The following is a 23,712-nucleotide window of genomic DNA, read 5'->3' as shown; positions in this document are numbered from 1 at the left end:
AATATGAGAAATATATTAAGCTCATAGAGAGTGTCCAAAGGAGGGCCATGAAGATGGTGAAGGGCCTTGAGGGGAAGTTGTATGAGGAGCAGAGGAGCAGCTGAGGGCACTTGATCTGTTTATCCTGGAGGAGACTGAGGGGAGACCTCACTGCAGTTACAACTTCCTTGGGAGGGGAAGAGAAGGGGCAGGCACTGATCCCTTCTCTGTGGTGACCAGGGACAGGACCCGAGGGAATAGCATGAAGTTGTGTCAGGAGAGGTTTAGGTTGGATATCAGAAAAAGGTTCTTCACCCAGAGGGTGTTTGGGCACTGGAACAGGCTCCCCAGGGCAGTGGGCACAGCACCAAACCTAACAGAGTTCAAGAAACACTTGGATGATGCTCTCAGGCACTTGGTGTGAATCTTGGGGATGGTCCTGTGCAGGGCCAGGAGTCGGACGTTGTGATCCTTGTGGGTCCCTTCCAACTCATAATATTCTGTGATTCTGTGAACCTTAACCAGGGTATTGAACCCGATTCCCACCGAGACTCGAATTACACAGGCGACTCATCCCCTCTGTACGGCCCTAAGCCACAGGGAGGGAAGGATCACTTTCGTTCCCTCCCTTCAGCTTCAGAAGCCCTCGCAGCCTCTCCGGGACCCAGGCAGATCCCCGGGGAGCCCCTTCCCGGGGTATCCCGTCGCTGCCCCGCCGGCAGTGCGGGATCCCTCGGGCTCCCCCAGCGGCGGCGGCGGGCGCTGCTCCCCCCGCCGTGGGAGGGGGGGGAAGTCTCGCGAGCGCGGGCTCGCGGCGCGGCTCGCGCGCTGGTTGGCGGCTCCCGCCGGGACGGGCCGGGAAGGGCCTCGCTCCCTGCGCCGGCCGCGCTCCGGGAACCGGGATCCGCAGGCCGCCTTCTCCTCCGCCTCCTCCTCTTCCTCCTCCTCCTCCGCTAGCCAGGATCCTCGCTGCCCGGCCGCCCGCCCGCCAGCCCCGAGCCGCGGCGGAGCGCCGTGTCCTCGCGGTGGATCATGTCCGCCGGGCAGCCGCCGCCGCCGGACGAGCCGCCCGCGCCTCCTCCGCCGCCGCCCGGCGCCAGCCCCGGCGAGGCCGCGGGCACGGGGCCGCCCTGCGCCGCCGGGCTGGCCGGGGGCGACATCAAGATGGAGGTGAGTCGCCTTCCCCCCTCCCCACGCCTCCCGGCCGGGACCCCCCCGGCCCCGCCGGCGGCAGGTGCGGGACAGCCCGGGCCGCGTGGGGCCGCGGGAGACAATGGAGGGGAGGCCGTGGGGCCGCGCCGGGCCAGCTCCGGGCCCGCCGCCCGCCCTCCTGCCCGCCGGGAGCGCGGCCGGGATGGGTGAGTGTGTTTGGGGGGGTCCCGACCCTCCGCTCCCCGTCCCCGCCGCGCAGGGGGCCCGGGAGCCCTGTGCTTCCTGGGGGCCCGGGAGCCGCGTTCTTCCAGCCGCGGGGACACCGGGAAGGAGGCGCCGAGCCGGGGTCACTCCCGTTGTTTGTTTTCCAAAGGGGCCGGCGGGAGCGCCCCCCCCACCCCTCGCGCACCGCCGGCCTCCCTGAGACCTTCCCCATCCTTGGCGCTTCCTGCTCCAGCGGCCAGCCAGCCCGGCTTCCAAAAAACCACCGACCTTATCTGCTGAAGTGCTTAAAAACTTTTTTTTCCCTTTTTTTTTTTTTTTTTTCTTTTTTTTTTTTTTTCCTGGGGGGGCGGGGGCGTGGGGTTGTCGGAGGGGGTTGTTTTGGCAACAGGTGCGCGTGTTCCAGAAATTTCAAGGGGTTTTTAAGTGATTGCCCGGAGATGCTAATTCTATCGCAGCGTTGTTTCCTTAATGATAAGAGGAAACTGGTCGGTCCGGCTTTCAGCGCTGGGTGGTTTTGTACTCTCTGAGTCACGCTAGGCTGTCCAACCTACTTGATCTAAATAAATTTGCAAATGCCATGTTTTTCGGATGAACAAGTAGCCAGAGCACTGTGGGAAATAAATCCTGCTCGAACCTGCAGAAATAGGGCAATTCCGGGCTGGAGTTAAGCGTGTGGAGGATGTGAAACGCGTGCTCTGGAGGCGCCCGTGTGCGAGGGCTCTCCCTGTACTGGCCAGGTCGGTTCCTTTTTACTTTAGGAAGAGATTTCCTTCCATGAAGTGGAAGTTTAAGTTGAAATGCCTTATTGAGAGTCACGAGCATCTGAAAGACTGCTTTTCTTGGTCTCCGGCTGAACGGCAAGTTCTCGTCATCTGTGTTTCAGATGATGAGCTCGGATGCCGTGGTGCCGTAGTGCTCCGTGCCTTTCAGGTTAGGCATTTTGGGAGAAATGGGAATTTTGAACAGCAGTTCAGACGGTCCTGTACTTGTCCTCACTGGGTGTTGGCTGAATCCAGTGAGAGATGAGTAAGAGGATTTGGTTATGACTTCAGAAGAGCTTTAGCCATAACTTCTTATGCTCAATTCTTTATATTTTGACTAGTGAACAGAACAATTGGGTTTTTCTGTTTCCACATGCCTTACCTGCCAGAGGTTTCCGAGGAAATACCCGCCCACAAACATCCCGTGTTTTGTCAGCCTTTGTTTAGTGTGTTTCTTACTTTTCCTGTTCCTTTGTTCTACATTGGCCAATAAAGATTGAATTCAGCTCCATTCTGACTTGGCTCAATTAAACAGATGGTTAATAATCGTTTTGAAGGCATCCTGTTTGTTTCCTTTTCTCACTCTTTCAGGAATTATTTTGTAATGTAATTGTCTTAGTGTTGTTTGTCAGGGAAGGATCATCTCAGTGCTTTTAGTTTTAACACCAGAATATGAAAATATATGTGGGACATGGTGTGGAAAGAGTTAACCTAATAACAGGAGAGACAGGGATAAAGCAGCCCTGATCTGAAAGAGTAATTGAAGGCAGTATGTTAAGGATTTGGCAGGAAGGGGATGAAGGAGGACTGCCCCCTCCCAACCAGCTTGTTCTTCTATTGTTAGTGGTACCATTGGTGATAACAATTATTTAATTAAATAGACTGCATAGGGAAAAAATACAGTTTGTCTAAATTCCTACTCAGCTTTCAGGAGAAAACTGCAGTCTGGATTCTTGTTTAGATTTGTTCCCTTGATACAGAATGATGAGGGATTGGGAGAATCTGGAAAAAGGAAAAAAACCCTTGAAATTACTCTTGCTTCAGGCCTGGAGCTGGTGCTTTCACAGTACTTTCCAGAGCTAGCTTCAGGAGGGGTTTGGCTCAGCACCCTAGGAGGGGCATGCTGAGCTCCTGGACCACAGCTGTCTCTCATTCATGTTGATGTGATGCTTTAATAATGGAGCTAAATCGGATTACAGGGACCCAGCTCTGTCCCTCACCCAGTGACAGGGATCTTTGATCCATCTCCAGGTAACTTTACAGTAAATAATAGAAAGCTGACTACTATATGTCCACATCAGATGGCACAGCCATCTTTTGCTGCTTTGATGTAATTTGAAACAAGCTTATTCTCCTTTACATGGATATCTTTTTTTCAGAGATTTTTTTTTTCTCTAATTCTTTTTCATGTCAGGAGTCTTTTGATGATGCATCCTTGGCAAAACAAAAAGAACTCCAGGAAACAGATCCTACGTATGAAGAGAAAATGGTATGTAATATTTGGGAGTGTGTACAGCTATCCAGTACCTATGCACGTGAGTTTTCTGTTTGTTTGAAATCCCTTACCTAGATTTATAAAATTTTACCTCGTTATTAAAAAATATGTAACTTGTAACCAAAAAATATCTGGAAAAAAGCTCCTCTGACCCTTCTTGTTTACAGCATACCAAAGTTATCTGTAGAGCTGTCCATCCAGTAGGCAAGGGGGGGGTATAAAGAGTTGAGTGTTCACTTTCTCAGTCACACATAGAAAGATCCTCTAGGAATCTCTTTTATGAAGCTCTAGTTAAAGTCTTCAGGTTTTTGAAGATGGGTGATTCTGTGCTTCGTGGGTAAGAAAAGAGAAAATTTGCTGTTTTCCTTTCTTTTTTAATAATAAAGTTTTTCTTAGTTTTTATAATGTAAGAGATGGAGCCGTCCATCCCTCACCATCTCACCATGTTTTCTTCCTCTCTTTCTCCCTGTTTGCCTTTCTTTCTGTTCATAATTCCAGTATCTGTGACTTCATCTGGAATTTCTTCATAGGAAAGTGAAACTGATTCTTATGATTTGCTGCTTCCTGTGTTATTTCTTCTTTTTGGCACTGAAAATAACCCAATCATCTTCTGCTCATTTCTTTGTGCTACTTTCTGGCAAACTGAAGAAAGTGAACTTGAAGTTGTCTCCTCTAAGTCTTGAGACAGACACAATTTGAAGAGGGATTGTATTTTACTGTCGCAACAGTCAGAAGATGCACTGGAAAAGAAAATGGGAAAAGTGTCTCTGTTGGTAGAAGGACAGATCAGGGTTGCAGAGTACAGACCGTTCTTTTCTGTATCCTGCCTAAAAAATGCAGATAATGTTTGTTAGTCTTTTAACATCCTTAAGTGCAGTGAAAGCAAGCGTGGGGATGTGTCTACAGGGCCAAAACTTGCGGAAGATTCCTCACTAAAATTTTAGAACAAGGAACCTTCTGCAGTGCAGCCTGAATCTTTTCTTTTTGGTACAGTCAGTGAAAAAAGTACTTTAAGAGTTAGCAATTTGGTTAGTAGTAAGATCTTACCTAGTTTAAACTGTTGCAAAGTAAACAAAAAACAAGCAAAACCTATGAGGAATATATAGGAAAACTTAAATTTAGTGGATGCGGATTGTAGCTGTGTCAATCACGCTTAAACTGAAGTTAGAGCGAGTTTGAGTCCTTTGTGGTACATACAGTTCTCTTTCCTGGTCTGTTTATTTTCTAACACTTTGTCTTCCTGTCTCTTACATAGTGCAGGGTCTGCTTGCTTTAAAGAGGAGAATACTCACAGAGCTGGCATTGGAGAAATGTGGAACATATGTTCCTTTTTACTAAGAAAACTGACTTCCTGTAACTGCTGCAAGTTGCTAAATACCAGGTTATGTTGTGGCAGCTGGCAGAATGTCAGAGTGGTTGCTGTTAACCTTGGAGCTGTTTTCCATCTTGTTTGTCTGTTCAAAGTTATGATGTGGCTTTGGGAAGGTGTGTTGATTCCAAATGGAACCTGTCTCAAAGAAACTGAACCTTTCAGATACTAACATTTTCTACTGTAATCTTTTTTGCACAGCAGAAACAGCGACTCATATCAAAGGGGGTAGCCTGACAAGTTAGGCTGAGCATATCTAAGGCCTCTGCTGCTGAAATAGATGTTCTGGCTTTTAGCTGTGAGCTGCTGTGTCCCCACTGCCCCGTTTCATGCCAGCTCTGCTGCTTATCTGACACCCCAGTGAGGTGGTTTATCTTGCTGGGCAGGCAGGACACTAATGCAGTAGAAAGTAGTTGTTGCCAGGTTGGTGAGATGAATGAGTTCATTGAAGAATCCTGTGTGTGATAGGTGAGGGTAAATTTCTGGGAGTGGGACTATCACTTTTGATACGAGAAAGTTGTTAAGGGGACTCCGGCCTTATCTAGTGAGACTGGTGCAATCTTTGTGCCAAAGTCATATTTCAGTCTTGGCTCAGGTCTGTCTCGCAGCTTTGATCTTACTGGGTAACAAAGGCAAGCCTTGGCCCAGGCTATAGAAAGACTATAGAATCTGTCAGCAGCAGTTATATTGATGTTAACCATCTTTTCTTTGATGTTGTAGCTATGTATATAAAGAAATGTGAATCTGTGTTGTTTAAAAAGTATTTGTTAGGGTTTTTCTTTTGAATGAATACATACTGTCACGTCTCACAATTGTTCCATTTAATTTTCCCTTGTCAACAGCAAACAGACAGAGCAAACAGATTTGAGTATCTGTTGAAGCAGACTGAGCTCTTTGCTCATTTCATTCAGCCTGCTGCTCAGAAAACTCCAACTTCACCTTTAAAAATGAAGCCTGGACGTCCACGAATAAAGAAGGACGAGAAACAGAATTTACTGTCAGCTGGCGAGTGAGTGATGGCACACAGGCCAACTTGTACTGTAATTAAGATCTTATTGCACTTCAGAAGTGTAAGTTAAGCTTGCTCAGCTTTAGTCCTATTTCAGCATGTGGTTTTTTTTTTTTTTAATCTACCCACCTGTAAGTTGAGGGTTGTTTGAGAATTCTAGGAGTTACAGGAGTTTTGTGTTGATGCTAAAGCATGAAGAAAAGCCAGAAACTTACTGCTTTCTTGGATTTTTCCAGCTACCGGCATCGTAGGACGGAGCAGGAAGAAGACGAGGAGCTGTTAACAGAAAGCTCCAAGACAACCAATGTCTGCACTCGATTTGAAGAGTCTCCATCATGTGTGTTTCCTGGGTTTTTGTTTTTTTTTTGCCACTCTTCTTTTTCTTCAAAATGTTGTTCAAAATGAACTTTGTTTTCAATCTCCCTAAGGATAATGAATTAATCTGGGGGGACAGGAGGAGGAGGAAAAAAATGGGACCAAATGTATTAGTGAGTGACTGCTTATTTTCAGTCAGTCTAGAAAGATGGTCCAGCGAGTCTTGTCCTTAAGAAATCCGGTTCCTATACTTTAGTTACTAGGAAAGAGTTTTTAAGTCTGTCATCTTCCCATTTTTACATGTGTAACCTATACTCTGATATAATTTAAAGTACCTAACAGCTTCCAGTTCATTTAATGGAATTCAGTATTAGTGTTTTAATGTTTGACTGTGTTCAGATTTGGAGGGTGGTTAGATAGAGTTAGAATTTCTATGGGCTGTGGGTTCTTGCAAAAATCAAAGCTGTTGAAGCAGCTTGCAGAAACAAAATTACCACGTTGCTGTCTCCAGTCTGCATTGTCCTTGGAATTTACGTGAATTTGCTACTTGTTTTTGTTCTGTAGCTTTGATAATCACTGTCAGTGAGCAGGCAGCGGATGGTGACATGCTTTCCTAAGTTTTTGTAGATCTTTTAGTCTGTTCTTTTGTGTCTTTTAGATGTGAAATGGGGAAAGCTGCGGGATTATCAGATCCGAGGACTGAACTGGCTCATTTCTCTATATGAAAACGGCATCAATGGCATCCTGGCAGATGAAATGGTATGGACATAGCCTGTCTTTCTAAGGGCTTAAGAACACGTGCAGTACAACATGTCTGTTGTTGTATTTCCTTGCCCGTTTTAGCCCCTATATGGGGTTCTTCATAACACAAAATGCGACATATATAATTTGCCAAATCTTTTTTTTCTAGTGTGTTTGAAGTCACTAATGTTAAAAGTGTCACAGGTGTCTTGATTTAAATAAACTGTGCATGCAGGTTTAGAAGTGGGCATTTGAAAAGGAAATCTGTCAAACTTTAGAAACATGAACTTGATGGAGGGGAGTTGTTCCATAGAATGACGTGTCCTCTTTTTGTTTTTTTTTCCTCTAAATTGCAGGTGTTTTGTTATGGTATTTTCAAGCTGCCCTTGTGAGGAGAGTGTCATATATGAAAAGAGCAACAAATGAGGAAACAATTCCTGTTGTTAGGGCAAAATGTAGATATCAGGATATGAGTGTCCTATATGGACTGATCTCCGCAGCAAGAGCTACGGCAGTGGGAAATTTCCTGGCAAAAATGATGCAAAGATAGATGTAGCTGGAGACCTGTGTTAAAATTTCTTATACGGCATGATCATGGACATTTCAGTCAGAACTGGCCACAGTAGCTTTTAGTTCTATTTTTATTCCTCCCCCCTCCCCGAAAGACAAGGGATGAGTGCAGAAGAAAATGTGGTAGTTTCACAGGCAGATATGTTTTTGTCCTCTTAGTGATTTTATTTATATCTCTTTTTCGTGAGGAGCAGAAAAAACAAAAATCTAATTAATTTCAGTATATTGCGTTTCCCGTATCTTGTAATTTCTCTGTAATAAAACTTCTTCAAGATATTTTAGACACAAATGAGTTTAAATTGTTGTTTAGTAACTTGCTTCATTCCAAATTATATCAAGGATTTTCTTCAGCATACATACTTATGAATAGAGGAGTTTGTTGGGTTTTTTTTTTTTGGCTGAATACAGTTCTAAGTGGAGTAGGCTTGTTTTACAAAGCATCTCTGTTGTTTTTGTTAAGTCCTTGGATGTGTGGTATTCCAAAATCCATCTTGTGTTAAGGAGTTATAGTATTTATTATTAAATATTTTTTTATTCATTCTTAGGTATTAGGCCTTTTGAAGCTATTAGTGCTTTTCACGCAGCTTGTAAACACTTTTCCACATCTTGCACCAGGCTGTGGTTATTTTGAAGACATACTTGAATTTTAGAACCAAAAATAACTTGTGCTGATGGTTTTCAGGTTTTTTTTACCTCCCATGCATTTGAGTCACAATATTTTTAAATTATTTTGCATTACAGGAGTGATCTGTTTTTTGAAGGTCTTCCTCTGTTTTGTTTCACTTAAAATTCCATGCTGAAGGTACAAGGTTTTAAGTATTTCTCCTGAATAAAGAACCAAACACTTAAACTACTTGTTTGGGTTTTTTGACATGTGCAATTATTTATATTTGTTTGGCTTTTTTCTCACAGAAACGGAGGTCATTTGTGACCTGTGAAAGCCTACTTTTGAAAATTAATTAAGAACTTAATCACTACTATAAAATATTAATATCATAACATAAAATATTAATAAAGTCAATTATAAATAATAATGAATATTTGAATAAATTAAGAAGTCTAAGGGCTTTTAATTTATTCACTTTATTTCAAGTTTAAGAGAATACGTCCATCCAGTTTGAAAACTTTGACCTCTAAATAATCTAAATAACACATCAATCTGCAAAACAAAATTTTATGAAATAGTGTTTTCTTGCACTTCTAACTTTCTCTGAAAGATAAGGCAGAATTCTAGCTTCATAATCCAAGGTTTGAAAATGTTACTCTTACTGCTTTTTTAAAATTAAATTTGAGAAGCCACTTTCCTAAGCAAGACTTTGATGCCTTTTGTGAGTCACACTGTCTCTAATACATCTCACTCAGTTGTTCAGGCTGCTGTGTCTTCCGTGCTGCACTGAAGAGTTCACTCCTGGGTTTTCTTAAAGGTGTCTCCTGAGAGTTTTGGTTTGTTTTTTTTTTCTAACACATGAATGTGTCTTACAGGGCCTTGGGAAGACACTGCAAACAATTTCTCTTCTTGGCTATATGAAACACTACAGAAATATTCCTGGACCTCACATGGTGTTAGTCCCTAAGTCCACTCTGCAAAACTGGATGAATGAATTCAAGAGATGGGTACCAACGCTTCGAGCAGTTTGCTTGATCGGGGACAAAGACCAGCGAGTAAGTTTTGATGTGGTGTTTTTTCCTGTGTCTTCCTGTGTAAATCCAGCATGTGATCTTGCTGTCCTTTACCTTTCCTTCACAGGGAAGGGTATTACTTGGATCTGTAGTGGTTAAACAGTAAGACCTACAAGTGCTGCCTACTTACAGTCTGACCATTACAATATAACTAATGTAAGCTTAGATCTCACGTGTGTTGCCCAGCTATTGCTTCATCACTTCATGTTCATAATTCCTTGTCCAAAGATTTGCTCTCTCCTGCTGTGAAGGCAGTACACCCTGTAGACCAACAAAACCTGATGAATCTTAAAACAGGAAAATTGTAACAGTGCTACTATGTTCTTTTTGGTTTAGATTTGACAAAGCCTCAGTAAGCAACTGTCACCTTGTTTTCTAGGCTGCCTTTGTCAGAGATGTGTTGTTGCCAGGAGAATGGGATGTGTGTGTAACATCATATGAAATGCTTATCAAAGAGAAGTCAGTATTCAAAAAGTTCAACTGGAGATATCTCGTTATAGATGAAGCCCACAGGATTAAAAATGAAAAATCAAAGGTAATTTATATTTGCACTGAGAGAGATATTTATGTGGGTCATTAGGTGGTGGTGTGGGGACTAGTAATGTTTTTATGTTTGCTCATGTCTCAATGTCCTTCAGTTATCAGAAATTGTGAGGGAATTCAAAACTACAAACCGGCTGCTATTAACTGGAACTCCACTTCAGAACAACTTACATGAACTCTGGGCACTTCTCAACTTTCTTTTGCCAGACGTCTTTAACTCAGCTGAAGTAAGTCTTCATTTCTGCTAATCAAATTAAATTAATTTTGTTGGGTTTCCAGATTTGAAAATAGACCTGTATAATTAGGAGTGTCAGCTACTGATAAATGATAGATTGACAGTTAGAAATGTTTGTGTTAGAGAGCTTTTCATAAAAATAGGCCAAGTAGGGAAATTTGTTCTTTTACTTACTGCCTGTGTAAAAGAATCGCTTGAGTTGTATTTTTTCACCATTGTGATGACACTGCACCTTGAAAGGAAGACTCTTAAAAACTGATGATTTTGTTGATGCAGGACTTTGATTCATGGTTTGATACAAACAATTGTCTCGGGGATCAAAAACTGGTGGAGCGCCTTCATATGGTGAGTCTTTCTGCTTCTTGTACTAGAGTTACATTTAATCAAGTTAGATTCTAGACAATTCTCCTAATGCTTATTGAGATAAAATATTAGGATAAGATAGATTATTCCAGAAACTATGACAGACTTTCAGCATGGCAAAGCTCAGAAGATTTTTTTCCTTAAAAAGGAAATTGTTTTGGAAAGGAGAGAAGGGTCACTAGTTCTGGCTCTCAGGGTTCTGAAATGCTTACATAAAAAATACTGGCTATGAAGAGACTATAAATGTTTCAGTCAAGGAAAATTAAATCAATCAATTAAATCAAGGGGCACAGAACCATCTGAAAGATGATTTTGGTCTAATCTCTAAGTCTTCCAAAGAAAGGACGTGTATAGTCCCGTGTATAGCAAATAATCTGTCCATATTGGTTGCTTTTTCAGATTGTCTGATAAGTCTGGTATTTGAGCTTTTGTGATAGAGAATATCTGCCCTGTGTTTTGTCTGTTGACCTGATCAGTGTTTCAGTTTCCAAAATACATTTAAGGATGCAACCTCTTTCAGGTGCTACGACCATTCCTCCTACGTCGCATTAAGGCTGATGTAGAGAAGAGCTTGCCTCCGAAGAAGGAAGTCAAAATTTATGTGGGCCTCAGCAAAATGCAACGAGAATGGTAATTAATACACATGCCTGGCTGTGCTGTGGTTAAGGCTCAGAAGGAGTGTGCTGTTCGTGACTTGAAGATTGTGTGGAACTTGATTTAATTCTTTCTGGTGTACTCCCAACTTGTGTCTCCTTGCGACACTTCTGTGATGACAAAACCATGCATATCAGGGAGAGTGACCTGGTGAAATGAGGGGGAGGGTGAGCTTTTGACTATTATTCAAAGAAAGACCAACTTTGTTTTAGAGTTACAGAAGTTTTCCCTGTCTTTGACGTAGGTACACACGGATCTTGATGAAGGATATAGATATACTGAACTCGGCTGGGAAGCTGGACAAAATGAGACTGCTGAACATCCTCATGCAGCTGCGAAAATGTTGCAATCACCCTTACCTCTTTGATGGGGCAGAACCTGGCCCACCCTACACAACAGACATGCATTTAGTCACCAACAGTGGCAAAATGGTAGTTTTGGACAAACTGCTGCCGAAGTTGAAAGAACAAAGTATGCATCTCTTTTCTGGTATTTTGGTTCAACGATAAAAATGAAAGTCAGTGCTGCTTAACGTTTCCATGTATCCTGAGCAAAAGCCAGCACACCTTAGCCAGGATTTTTGTTAATTTCTAATATGAATACCAGCTTGTCAAGCACTGTATCTTACAGTTGATACAAAACCAAAGTGTGGTGTGCCTTCAGAAATAACAGTCCATTATGGCTTTTTGTGCTGATGTGTTTTGATTCCCCCTTTTTTTGTTGTTGTTTTTTTGGGTTGTTTGGTTTTTTTTTCATCCCAGCTAAATTGAGGCCACAGAAACATCAGTTGTTCTGGGCTTTAGGTTTTCTTTCTTAACATTGTTAGCTATTTGAAGTATCATTGTGTGGTATTTTAACCACTCCTTTGATTTGCCATGAAGCACCATTTCAGATTCAGAGCCTTCATCTCATGTTACAGTCAAATCCTTTGTGAAACATTGGTCTGTCTTTCTGGGTATGATTTTGAGCAGCACCTGAGGTTTTTCAATGTATTCTGTAAGGCACGCAGACAGAGGGGAACTCTGAGTTGTTTTAAAGTTATTTGATAGTAGGGACAAAGCTCAGAAATGCATTGCTCTAAAACGCACTGGCCACAGAGTTTCTGACTCAAAAATAAATTTTTAACTCTTTATTTTATGAGTATGCTTAGGGAAGTAGCTTGGCTAAAGGAGTGGAGGTAAGTTTGTCAGTAGGGACACTTTGAAGGCTGGTTGCAGTTTTATTTTTCTACAGTGATATAAAAGTAAACTGTACTTTGTGTCTATGTATCATCCAAGCAGCTGTGGTGATATAACTGATCCTGAGACTAAAAAAAGAACAATTCAGTGGTTACTGAGCCTTTTTTGATCTTGGTTTCTTCCTCCTTTGAGGCTAATTGATGACATGTTGCAATTAATACTGTCCTGGTCTCAAATCAAAGGGTCATCTTAAACAAGAGTTCATTATCAGCCCTTGAGTCCAAAGGACAAAAAACCGAAATCCCATGAGATGAATATAGGGGGAAGTGGAAGCTTTATAATATTCAGTGTTTTTACTTAAATCTCCCCAGTAGACTGGAGGTGGATTTGTATGTATGCATAAATTACTGTACATTTACCTTTTTTTTTGAAGTTCTTCTTGGCAGGTAAGTAAACTGACAAGTCTTTAAGAACAACTTAATTTATTTCAAGGGATCTCAAATCCAAAACAAACAAATAGTTCAAAATTTCATTCTTTATACTTGATGTTTTTATATTTGTGCTGTCATCTTACTCTGCTGTGTCTGGGAACATTCTGTTAAGGAGTACAACAGAAAACAAAAGGGAAAAGGCAGCCACTAACTAGACAATGACATATCAGAGTGAGGCAGACGTCCCATGGCAAGCACAGGACCCTGCTATGACAGCAGCAGCTGCAGCTCTGCATTGTAGTTCAGGGCCTGAAATTCTACCTACTTTTCTTCTTAGCACATGGAATTGCCCTCCTTCCTTTTCTGGTAATGCAGGCCTGCAGAATTTCATAAGTCTTATGTTCTGCTAAAAGCATAAGAAACTTTTTTACTCAAACAGGCTCAAGAGTTCTAATCTTCAGTCAGATGACAAGAGTCCTGGATATCTTGGAAGATTACTGTATGTGGCGAAATTATGAGTATTGCAGACTGGATGGACAAACTCCTCACAACGAACGACAGGTATTTCAAACTTTACATATTGTATTTAAGTAAAAACACTGCTTGTGTTCAACATTGGGTTCAACTGTTGTGTTCTTTTCATTTATTTAGGCGTCCATTAATGCATTCAACGATCCCGACAGCTCAAAATTTGTGTTCATGTTGAGTACGCGGGCAGGAGGTCTTGGAATCAATCTGGCTACTGCTGATGTCGTAATTCTGTATGATTCAGACTGGAATCCACAAGTAGACCTTCAAGCTATGGTAAAAATCCAGATGGGGATTTCATTCTTCTTGTCTTTCTCTCGGAACTTCCCTAGAAATGTGCATTTCCAAAATAAATGAGTATTTCGCCATTTTAGCACAGGGAGTAGTAGTAAGACTGATTTTCACTTCCAGTGCAGCTTCCACTGTGTGAAACCCTTAGTCACATTTTGGCTGTACAATGTTTTATGCAGTAGGAAATGCTGGGTATATGCTACACTAATTATTTCAGTTAAGCTGTAGATTATCAAGTATTCTAGCAAAAACAGGTTCAAAAGAACGATGGAACTGGTGTCTGTAAGCTCAAGTGAGAGGATTCCAGCTACAGGTGTATGTTCAGAATACTGATTCTCACTGTGGGTCATGTTTTGCCAGTTAGGAGAGGCAGTGCATCATATTTTTCTTGAAATATTCATGGCACAGCTGAAGGATCTTGAAAAATGTAGCCTTTGGTCTGTACAGAAATGGTTTCTTCAATACTTTGATTTTACAGAAGGTTGCATAAGGTCAGGAGCATCCAGTCTTCTCCCCTGTGTGATTTAACAAAAAACCCCAAACACCTGTTTTTTGACACCTGGAGACATACTCATTGTCGATGTTATTGAAAAAAACTTGTAATGTCAATAAGAATGTAATGTCGTGGGTCATCATGGGTGGCTGTAAAGACTTAACTAACCTGTGCTATTCTGTTTTGTACATTAGTATGTTGCTGGAAAACAAATACTGAATTTTTTGTTACCTTTTTTGCCCAGGATCGAGCGCACAGAATTGGCCAGACCAAGACTGTTCGAGTGTTCAGGTTTATTACAGACAATACAGTGGAGGAGAGAATAGTGGAACGTGCAGAGATGAAACTCCGACTGGATTCCATAGTCATTCAGCAAGGCAAGTGCAGGAAGGCAGTTTGTATCTGTGATGGGATTCTCTTTTGGTTTTTGTCCCATTGTAAAGGATGGTGGAATCAGGAAGAGTCAATGAGAATGTTGCTTTTGCCTCAGCTGCGCTCTGAAGAGAGAGTGCAAAGGCCTCATCCATTTGAAAATTTATTTTACTGTAGGAGTAGGTATTTCCTCACTAACTTTTTGATTACCTCCCTACTTGATACATGTGTACAAGAGGATATGGTCCAGTTTTTCTTTTTTAAGCGCTCAGCTTCTCCTTTGAACTGGAAAAATTAATGCCTTTTTCTAACAGATGGGGAGAAGTAATGTAACCTTGGTTGGCTTGATTGGAATCAGGAACTTTTATTTCTGAAAAGAGGATTAGTTGAGGTTTAGTCTGGAAACTGGGAAAATATGCACCATAGCAATATGTTATATCCCAGAATCATTAAGGTTGGAAAAGGCCTCTGGGGTCATTGAGTCCAGCCTTTGACCAATCACCACTGTGCCAACTAAACCATAGCACCAAGCGCCTCATGCAATCATTTCTTGAACACTTCCAGGGATGGTGACTCCACCACCTCCTTCAGGTTAAGCCTGTTCCAATGCTTAACCACTCTTTCTGTGAAGAAATTCTTCCTGATGCCCAACCTGAACCTCCCCTGGTGCAGCTTGAGGCTGTTTCCTCTTGTCATGTCGAAAGACCTAGTATCCAAAACTATGTATGCTGAACACAGTTAAAGCATAATATAGCAATTATCTTTGAAACCTGGCTAGATTTTACTTACTCTTTATTTTAAAATTTTTTTATTAAAGAATTTTTTAAAATTTATTTTTTAATTTCTTTATTTGGAATTTCCTTTAGTGAAAGAAAAGGATATAGCTTGAATGTGGAAATGTAAGGGGGAGAAAAGTCATGTGTTGCTCCTTCCATAATGAACTTTATAGTTAGTTGCTATCCTTGAGTGTTTTTATCTTTAGGAAGATTGGTAGATCAAAACCTGAATAAACTTGGAAAGGATGAAATGCTGCAAATGATTAGACATGGAGCAACACACGTGTTTGCCTCAAAGGACAGTGAGATTACAGATGAAGACATTGATCACATTTTGGAAAGAGGTGCAAAGAAGGTGAGAGAGTTTGAAAAGGGGAAGGCCACCTGTAGATTTAAATGTGGTGGCAAGACAGTGTATCCCTGGATGATCACTTGGTTCTAAGCTGGAGAGAAAAGGGGTTTTTGCTGTGGAGGGTTTTCATGCTGGTCAGTCACGTTTGTTTTCTCTGATGTTGTCAATAAGATGTTTTGTAATCAAGTGCCTTCCAGAATGGCTGCTCTTCTTTCTGGCAATGGGATGTTTTAAAAGGAAGTACCTTTCAGAGTGGCTCCTTTCTGGGAATGAGGTGTTTAATAATGACGTGCCTTCCAAAATGCCTCCCGTTCTGTCTGGGAATGAGATGTTAAATAATGAAGTACCATCCAAATGGCTACTGTTCTTTTCTGTGTCCCCCGTCCAAGACTGCGGAAATGAACGAAAAACTTTCAAAGATGGGCGAAAGCTCCCTTAGGAATTTTACTATGGATACTGAATCTAGCGTGTATAATTTTGAAGGGGAAGACTACAGAGAAAAACAGAAGGTAATGTTTTAAGTTTCTTTCGGAGGAATGCACTAAATTGCATGTTTTAATCATACTTGTTTAAGAGGTGTTGGCTAAAATACGGTGTCATCTATGATAATAGTTTAAATAAAAACATTTCTAACACAATGAAGTAGATGTAGATCTAATTTTATATAAAACTTGTAGCTGGTCTGAATAATTTGCAAGACTTAGTTGGGGTTTTTTTGGGTTTTGTTTTTTACAGTTGGCATTTACAGAGTGGATTGAACCACCTAAACGAGAAAGGAAAGCCAATTATGCTGTGGATGCTTATTTCAGAGAGGCTCTTCGAGTCAGTGAACCAAAAGCACCCAAGGTGAGTTGACTAATTAAAACAAGTAAATTGTTGAAATATGCCTGGTAAATGGTTCCAGCTGTAAGCAACACATCGGTCTTTTTTCATAAAAACTGCACTATTCACTTTTGTAAATTGTGGAGGCAGTTTAAATTTAGAAAAAATCCAAAGGACTTGAGACAAACTTCTGTGAAAAAAAAGAGCAGGATGAAACTTGTAGGATGTTAGGAGAGTAAGATCAACATTTTTCTTGTTTTACTTAAGCAGGTGTGAATTTTCCTTACCTGTGAAAGATTTCCTTAATGCTGCTTCAAACACCTGAACTTTGTTCAAGGGGATGCATGTGTGACTTTCCCCAGCCACCTCCTCCTCCCAAAAGACCCCTCCTCCCCTTCTCTCAAAGGCGTTTCAGAATTCTTCCTTGTTGTAGTTGTCTCTTGCATGGCCTTTTTTAATATAAGGCAGTGCATTTTTTGTAACAATAAAGCTTTTTTTTTCGTGCTCATAAGCTGAAATCAATTCTTACAAGCAAGCAGGTTCTGGATGTGAAAGAGAGTCAAACACAAACTTTGTATTTCAGGCACCACGGCCTCCAAAACAGCCAAATGTACAGGACTTCCAGTTCTTTCCTCCTCGCCTGTTTGAACTGTTGGAAAAAGAGATTCTCTACTACAGGAAAACAATTGGTTACAAGGTAATGCAAGAGTTTCCTTGATTAGAGGGATGGAGCACCTCTCAGCAGGAAAGGCTGAGAGAGTTGGGGCTGGTCAGCCCGGAGAAGAGGAGGCTCCAGGGACATCTGATTGCAGCCTTTTAGTACCTAAAGATGGCCTACAGGAAAGCTGGAGAGGGACTTTCTACAAGGGCATGTAGTGACAGGACAAGGGGGGAATGGCTTTAAATTGAAGGAGGGTAGGGTTAGATTGGATCTTGGAAACAAGTTGTTCACTGTGACAGTGGTTGAGACACTGGCACAGGTTGCCCAGAGAAGCTGTGGATGCCCCATCCTTTGAAGTGTTCAAGGCCAGGTTGGATGGGGCTCTGAGCAACCTGGTCTAAGTGGAAGGTGTCGCTTCCCCTGGCAGGGCATTGGAATGAGATGACCTTTAAGGTCCAGTCCCTTCCAACCCAGACCATTTTATGTGATTCTCTGAATTCACACATTGGAAGAGTTTACTGCAACAATAGAATATGTACCTGTCCTGCCTTCCACATCAATTTAAATGAAATAAAGTAATGTTAAGCTGAAGAAATTACTAGTTTACATTAACAGAAAAGTGACAATTGTCAATTATCTGCGAAAAATCAAGCAAATTTTACAAGATGCAAAACCTTTCAGGTACCTCGTAATCCTGATCTCCCAAATTCAGCCCAAGCACAAAAGGAGGAGCAGCTTAAGATTGATGAGGCTGAACCTCTTAACGATGAAGAACTTGAAGAAAAAGAGAAGCTTCTAACCCAGGTATGGTTGGGTCTTCCATGAGATGGAAATCAGCTGAAGCTTGTTTTGTGTTTTACCGTGTTACGGCAACATTTCTTGGTCATTGATTCACACATACTGCAGATATTGGCTCTGACTGAGAAGAGTTTTAGCATTAGGTTTGTTGTGGGCCTGGATACCTTTGGTTCAGGAGAATCCAAGTACACTAATTTGGTGCACCTTCTTCAGAGTCTGGCTTCCCAAGCTGGCATTGACTGTAGACTGACATCTTTCCTTGGCTGTGGGTTCTTGCAGACTCACTGCAGAGCTGGATGTACTATGTTCCACATTATTTAATGCAAGTCTTCTGCCACAGTTTCATTCCCATGTAGAAGTGAATCCCAGAGGGTGAATGAATGGTCAGTTTTCCTGAACTACATCTGGTAGTGGGTAGTGCCCCTCTCTAAAAGAGGGTATGAGCTGAATAGGTATATAAGTAGGAAGCATGTACATTTAAGTAATCTAAAACAGTTTAATGCCTGATATGCCTTATTTGGGTGTTGTATTTTCACACCGTGTTTTGGCAGGGGATCAGAGTTACAGAACAGGATCTCTTGCTTGAGTAGTAATGTGCTGGAACAGCTCACTATTGCCAGCAGACTCACAGAGGTCAGGAGTCAGTACAGTGCAGTAAGCTGTGGCTAACTCACAACAAGGCTGACAGAACTTATTTCTTCCAACGATTTGTCAAAGTTATTGGTAATATGAAATAAGCCTATTTTAGCAGCTGATAACTTCAGCAGTGCTACTTCTGTCCCTACTGAGTATCATCATCGCAAGACAGCTTTGGACCTTCTGAGGGAGAGTGACCAGGTAGAATGGCTGATGGTGTCTGTGAGGCAACTTGGTGGACCTTTTTGATAAAACAAAACCATTACAGTCACCACTTGCTTCACTTAAACAAATTTTCCTCTAAGAAAGTGATCCCCTGCAGTATAAAAACAGTTTTTCTGCTAAATTAAACTGCAGAGAAAGAACAGCTTTAACACTGTTGGAATGATGGAGGTGTTACAGTTGGTTTAAAGAAACCTTATTGAAGCGAATTTGGAGAGAGACAAATCCTGAACCTCTGTGCAATGTTTCCTTGATTGCTATACAGGGTTTCACTAACTGGAATAAGAGAGATTTCAACCAGTTCATCAAAGCCAATGAGAAGTGGGGCCGTGATGACATTGAAAATATAGCACGAGAAGTAGAAGGAAAAACCCCAGAGGAAGTCATTGAGTATTCAGGTAACTCAGTTCTGTAGTCAACTCTGTGAGTCCATATCTAACACTGCTTGCCTCCTTTGAACTGCTCATGAACATGTTAACATCTTATTTCTGGGAATTTCTTACACCACTCTTTAAGATTTTTCAAGGTAGAATTGTACTGATGGATTTTGGATCCGCTGATCTGGATTTTACCATCTCTAGCCCCTGCATAATTAAGGCTGTACTAAACTGCACATGTAAACTATTGCTGATCCACTTCACTTTAACAAGAACTGAAGACAGCACTACCCAGTTAGATGTAGGATAGTTTTTGAAAAGGAAATGCTGAGGAACACTGCTTAGCTGAAGAGATTCCACTTTGCCGTGTATTCGCTAACTAGTAGTTAACCTTTACCTCCTCCTCAGGAGTGGGATACAGTAAACACATTATGAATGAACATACAATGACCATTGGGTGTTGTAACATGAGTCCTTGTTTATTTAAACACCTAATTGTCTTTTAGGCACTTGCTTGTCTTTGGCCAGTCAGTTGCCCTCCCTCTTCCCTCTCTACAACTCTGTTGCTGCATCAGTTTCCATTTGAAGAAGCTCTTTTTCTCTTGATAAGGAGACTGGCTCACAAAAACCTTTCTGGCCTGTATCACACCTCTTTTAAACGGAGGACTCCTATATCTATCCCTTGAAAATAGCATTTGTTATACTGCAACACATGATAGCAGGAAGCAGAGGTTCCTTATCAGGGAAGGGCCTGTTGCTATACAATGGTGAGCTCTGGTAAAAGAAAGTAGCAGCTAACATCTTTTTTTAAGGTAAAACTTCTTAACTTTTAATATGCATGATGAGAAACTAATGAATTGTTCTTTTCTTAGCTGTGTTCTGGGAAAGATGCAACGAACTCCAAGACATAGAGAAGATCATGGCTCAGATTGAAAGAGGAGAAGCCAGAATTCAGAGACGAATCAGCATAAAAAAGGCACTCGACACAAAGGTGAGTTTGCTTGTTTCTTGCTTGCTTTATTTTCTGGTGCCAGTGAGGAGAAAAACAGGACTCCGTATCTGGCCACTGCTACTGATGCATGAAGACAACATGCTGGGCATGACATTTGCCTCTTGTGCATAATCCTCAGCACTTGTTTCCTATAGCTTTTCCATCCCACAGCAGTGCTGTCCTGGCAGACAGATGTGATGACAACTTTAGATATGACCTAACCTGTTGTTTGTAACAGTAATCTGTATCATAGGACACAGTTTGTAGTGCTGTATAACAAGCTCCTGGTGACTACATGCTTTTGGAAGAAGTAGGATTTCTTTTGGACCCATGTAACTGAAAATGCGAGGTATATATGTATATATACACACATGTTTAGAGCAGTTAAAAGAGAAGACTTACCAAACAGAGGATGTTTCCATTCTGGTCTGCGTTTCACCAACCAGGGTTTGGTGGTGAACAGATTTGTAGTAAATTAAGACAGTTCATCAGAATCTTCTGTCCACTTCAGGTTTGAATTAATTCTCTTCTAGGGAAGAACAAGTGTTGGATCCAGTTAACCAGGATGCAGCTGAACCGTGTGCTACAGTCTCATGTACCTTTTTACTTTTAGTCTGACAGTTCTCGAGGATTTGTGTCAGCAAGGATCATTGCCATCTCAATACTGACAGATCTTGACTGTGTTCAAATGTAGTGATAGGTCTGGAGTCTGCCATTAAGTGGAAGATCACAAAGCTGTCTGTTGTCTAAACCAGAATTTGCCAGTTTAGATACCTTTGATAAATGGACTGTCCAGAACCTACAGGCCTTTACTTGTGGTGACTTAGAAAACTGGATCTTTTATGATCTCTAGTGCTGTCTTCATGTCATGTGTTGCTTTCATACGAAAGACTTCCATGCTAATTCTGACCTATTTCTTAGCTTTATATGGTCTTATTTGTTTTGTTCAGATTGGGAGATATAAAGCCCCTTTCCACCAACTAAGAATATCATATGGTACTAATAAAGGGAAGAATTACACTGAAGAGGAAGATCGCTTTCTGATCTGTATGCTTCACAAACTAGGATTTGATAAGGAAAATGTCTATGATGAATTAAGACAATGTATCCGAAACTCGCCGCAATTCAGATTTGACTGGTTTCTCAAGTCCAGAACTGCAATGGTATATATACATTAATCTTTTTTGTTCATGAATGCCTATGACAAAATGGTTGTACCCCAGGCTAATCAAATAGCTTCTGAAATACTGAGGTATGTGCATGCCAACAAGACGTTACCTTTTTCTAACTTGGCAACAACTGTCGCGGGTGGCAAATGCAGATAAACAAAAAGTCTTACGGGAGGAGAAATTCAAAGTTCTAAGGTGCTGTTTTCCAAAATCAGCATGAATTTGAGTTAAATACAAAAGTGTCTTAAAAAGCAAACACCTGTGATCAAATCCACTCCTGAAGCCAGCCAGTAAGTATCCAAAAACATTTAATTCATTTGTTATTCCGACAAGATACAGCAAAACACTTACCTCCTCACCGGCATTTTTAATATTGTAATACAATTTTTACACTGAGTGGCTGCCTGAGGTACTGATTGCATATGTTTTGTAATGTAGGAGTTGCAAAGGAGATGCAATACTTTAATCACTCTCATTGAAAGAGAAAACATGGAACTGGAAGAAAAGGAAAAGGCAGAAAAGAAGAAACGTGGACCAAAACCATCTTCGGTAAGATTTAAAAGGCACTTCTGTGGAAAAGCTCACGTGAAGACAGAGTGCTTTTCTGATTGTCTAGGACAAGTGATACCTAAAGTTATTTAAAAGCAACAACAAAAATTTAGAAGGCAGTGTTAAAAGCTGCTTTAAGTTCATGCTGGTGTTCAGCTAGTACAGTTGCGGATGTCAAATCAAGGAAAGTAAGTTTAGGTTCTAAATTGTAGCTCACATGCTTTGGAGCCAATAAACTGGTTATGTTTTGGATCACTGTGTTGGTGCACTGTGTAGGTTTACCCTGGTAAATACACCAGAGGTGTATCTGGCCTTTTGATTTATATAATCTGTTAAATCATCTACAAATCTGTATACAAATGGGCTTCTGGACATAGTTTTGGGAAAACAGCATATATGCTTGACAACTCTCTGCTGACTAAATTCAAAGTATTGCTAATATGCAGGACTATTTTGTAAAGGAATCACCAGCTTTACCCATTTTCTTACATGGATTTGCTGTTCAGTGTATTGTTGCCTAGAGCTGTTGTATAAACAGCTTAGGTGAACAAATTGCTTGGCAGATGTGCAGAAATCAGTAAAGTTAATAATGGTGGACTATTACGTTTCTTAGACTTGTTCACAGAACATTTAAATGGGTATTTAGAAATACCTTTTCATAAATAGGAAGCTTTAAAACATCCTTATTTGCTTCTATACACTTTTTACCTCTATGAAACCATACTCTTACAGAATTGGAGGAATATAAAATAACAGCAAAGATATGCAAACCATATTATGTTTGCAGTTTATCACATTTGAAAGCTGACAGGGTGTAAATCGTCTGCTTTGTTTTGAAACACATTACTTGCTTACAGCCCTTTTGCATCACAATAACTTATTAAAAATCCATACCTTGCAGGCACAGAAGCGCAAAATGGATGGTACTCCTGACGGTCGTGGAAGAAAAAAGAAGCTAAAGCTGTGAATGCAGAATTTTTTTAATCTCTAAATTTAAGAAGTAGTTCTTTAATTTACGGGTCTTCATAAGATGTACTGTATAATGCTTAACTATTTTAAAGAACATTGGGTTCATCTGTTTATTGAACTAGAACATAGTACTTCTTAATTGTAGTTTCACTTTTCTAAATGCAACAGCTGTGCTGAATTTTTTTTACCATTAACACTTGAAGTAATAAATTGTCTTCATTTATTAATAAGGCTTTATGTGACTTTTTTTTTTTTAATTTATGTTTCCACTTGAATACGTATTTATTTAGTCATTCCCCCAGTTTGTTTTCTTTTAGGGTGCTGTGAACACTGACTGGTCGTGGCTTCTAACAAGAAAACACCACTAAATAGTTCTGTTGATCACAATGGACAGTCTCCATTTCTGGAACTTTTGTGGCTCTGACCTTAGCTTTACTCCTGAGGTAAATAACTGGCCTTTCCACAAATTTCAGAGAACGGAGGATATTTGTGCATAAAAGTAAGTTCAAAGTAATGATCAGCACACATACAGATTGGAACAGAATTGTAACACTTTCTGCTTAAAATCTGTTCCAGGAGAAAGGTCAGTCAGTCAGTCCTGCTGAGGTCTGTACTGCATTAGACTGGCCTAAGCATGGCAGAATGGGGGGATTGGCAAACAAGAAGTAGTCAGAACAGACAACATGACAATACATGAAACACAACCTGCTTCTCTCACACGCTCAGCTGGGGTAGATGCAGAGACAGCACTGGTGTGATGTGAAAGGAACTGGTGCTGACTCCAGCTGTGCACAGCTGTGATTAGCAACCCTGGCTCTGCCCTGAGCCAGTCCAGCAGTGCCATGCACGAGTGTTCCCTGCACTGTCCCTTTTTGGTGCTGTATCTGCACATTCTGACTGAGATGCCATCTCATGTGGCATAATTTAGAATTTACTAAAAAAACAAACAAACCAAATCACAGCAAATGCTCACAATCTTTGCTCAGTTTTGGCCTGCTTAAGAACA

At 41.1% G+C, this 23,712-nt stretch overlaps 1 protein-coding gene across 3 annotated transcripts; it reads left to right on the top strand.

Annotated features, from left to right (window-relative positions):
* Positions 1-1,011: 1,011 nt before the first annotated feature.
* Positions 1,012-22,933, top strand: SMARCA5 (SWI/SNF related, matrix associated, actin dependent regulator of chromatin, subfamily a, member 5). Of its 3 annotated transcripts, XM_017820383.1 has the most exons (24): positions 1,012-1,149; positions 3,532-3,606; positions 5,824-5,990; positions 6,227-6,327; positions 6,964-7,064; positions 9,099-9,278; positions 9,676-9,831; positions 9,935-10,066; positions 10,351-10,419; positions 10,958-11,067; positions 11,336-11,562; positions 13,140-13,261; positions 13,352-13,504; positions 14,257-14,389; positions 15,367-15,515; positions 15,902-16,021; positions 16,248-16,358; positions 16,918-17,031; positions 17,677-17,799; positions 18,917-19,049; positions 19,901-20,019; positions 20,970-21,182; positions 21,627-21,737; positions 22,639-22,933. In XM_017820383.1, the coding sequence occupies exons 1-24, from the start codon at positions 1,012-1,014 to the stop codon at positions 22,702-22,704; spliced, it is 3,123 nt and encodes a 1,040-aa protein (XP_017675872.1). In that variant the 3' UTR covers positions 22,705-22,933. The 3 variants fall into 3 exon arrangements, with proteins under 3 accessions (XP_017675872.1, XP_017675873.1, XP_017675874.1); XM_017820384.1 differs by lacking the exon at positions 15,902-16,021; XM_017820385.1 differs by lacking the exon at positions 20,970-21,182.
* The last annotated feature ends 779 nt before the right edge of the window (positions 22,934-23,712 follow it).

This window comes from Lepidothrix coronata, unplaced genomic scaffold (assembly GCF_001604755.1).
Source record: "Lepidothrix coronata isolate B3197 unplaced genomic scaffold, Lepidothrix_coronata-1.0 Scaffold82, whole genome shotgun sequence".
In the NCBI taxonomy this organism is placed as follows: domain Eukaryota; kingdom Metazoa; phylum Chordata; class Aves; order Passeriformes; family Pipridae; genus Lepidothrix; species Lepidothrix coronata.
This window is presented reverse-complemented; position numbering and strand designations above follow the sequence as displayed.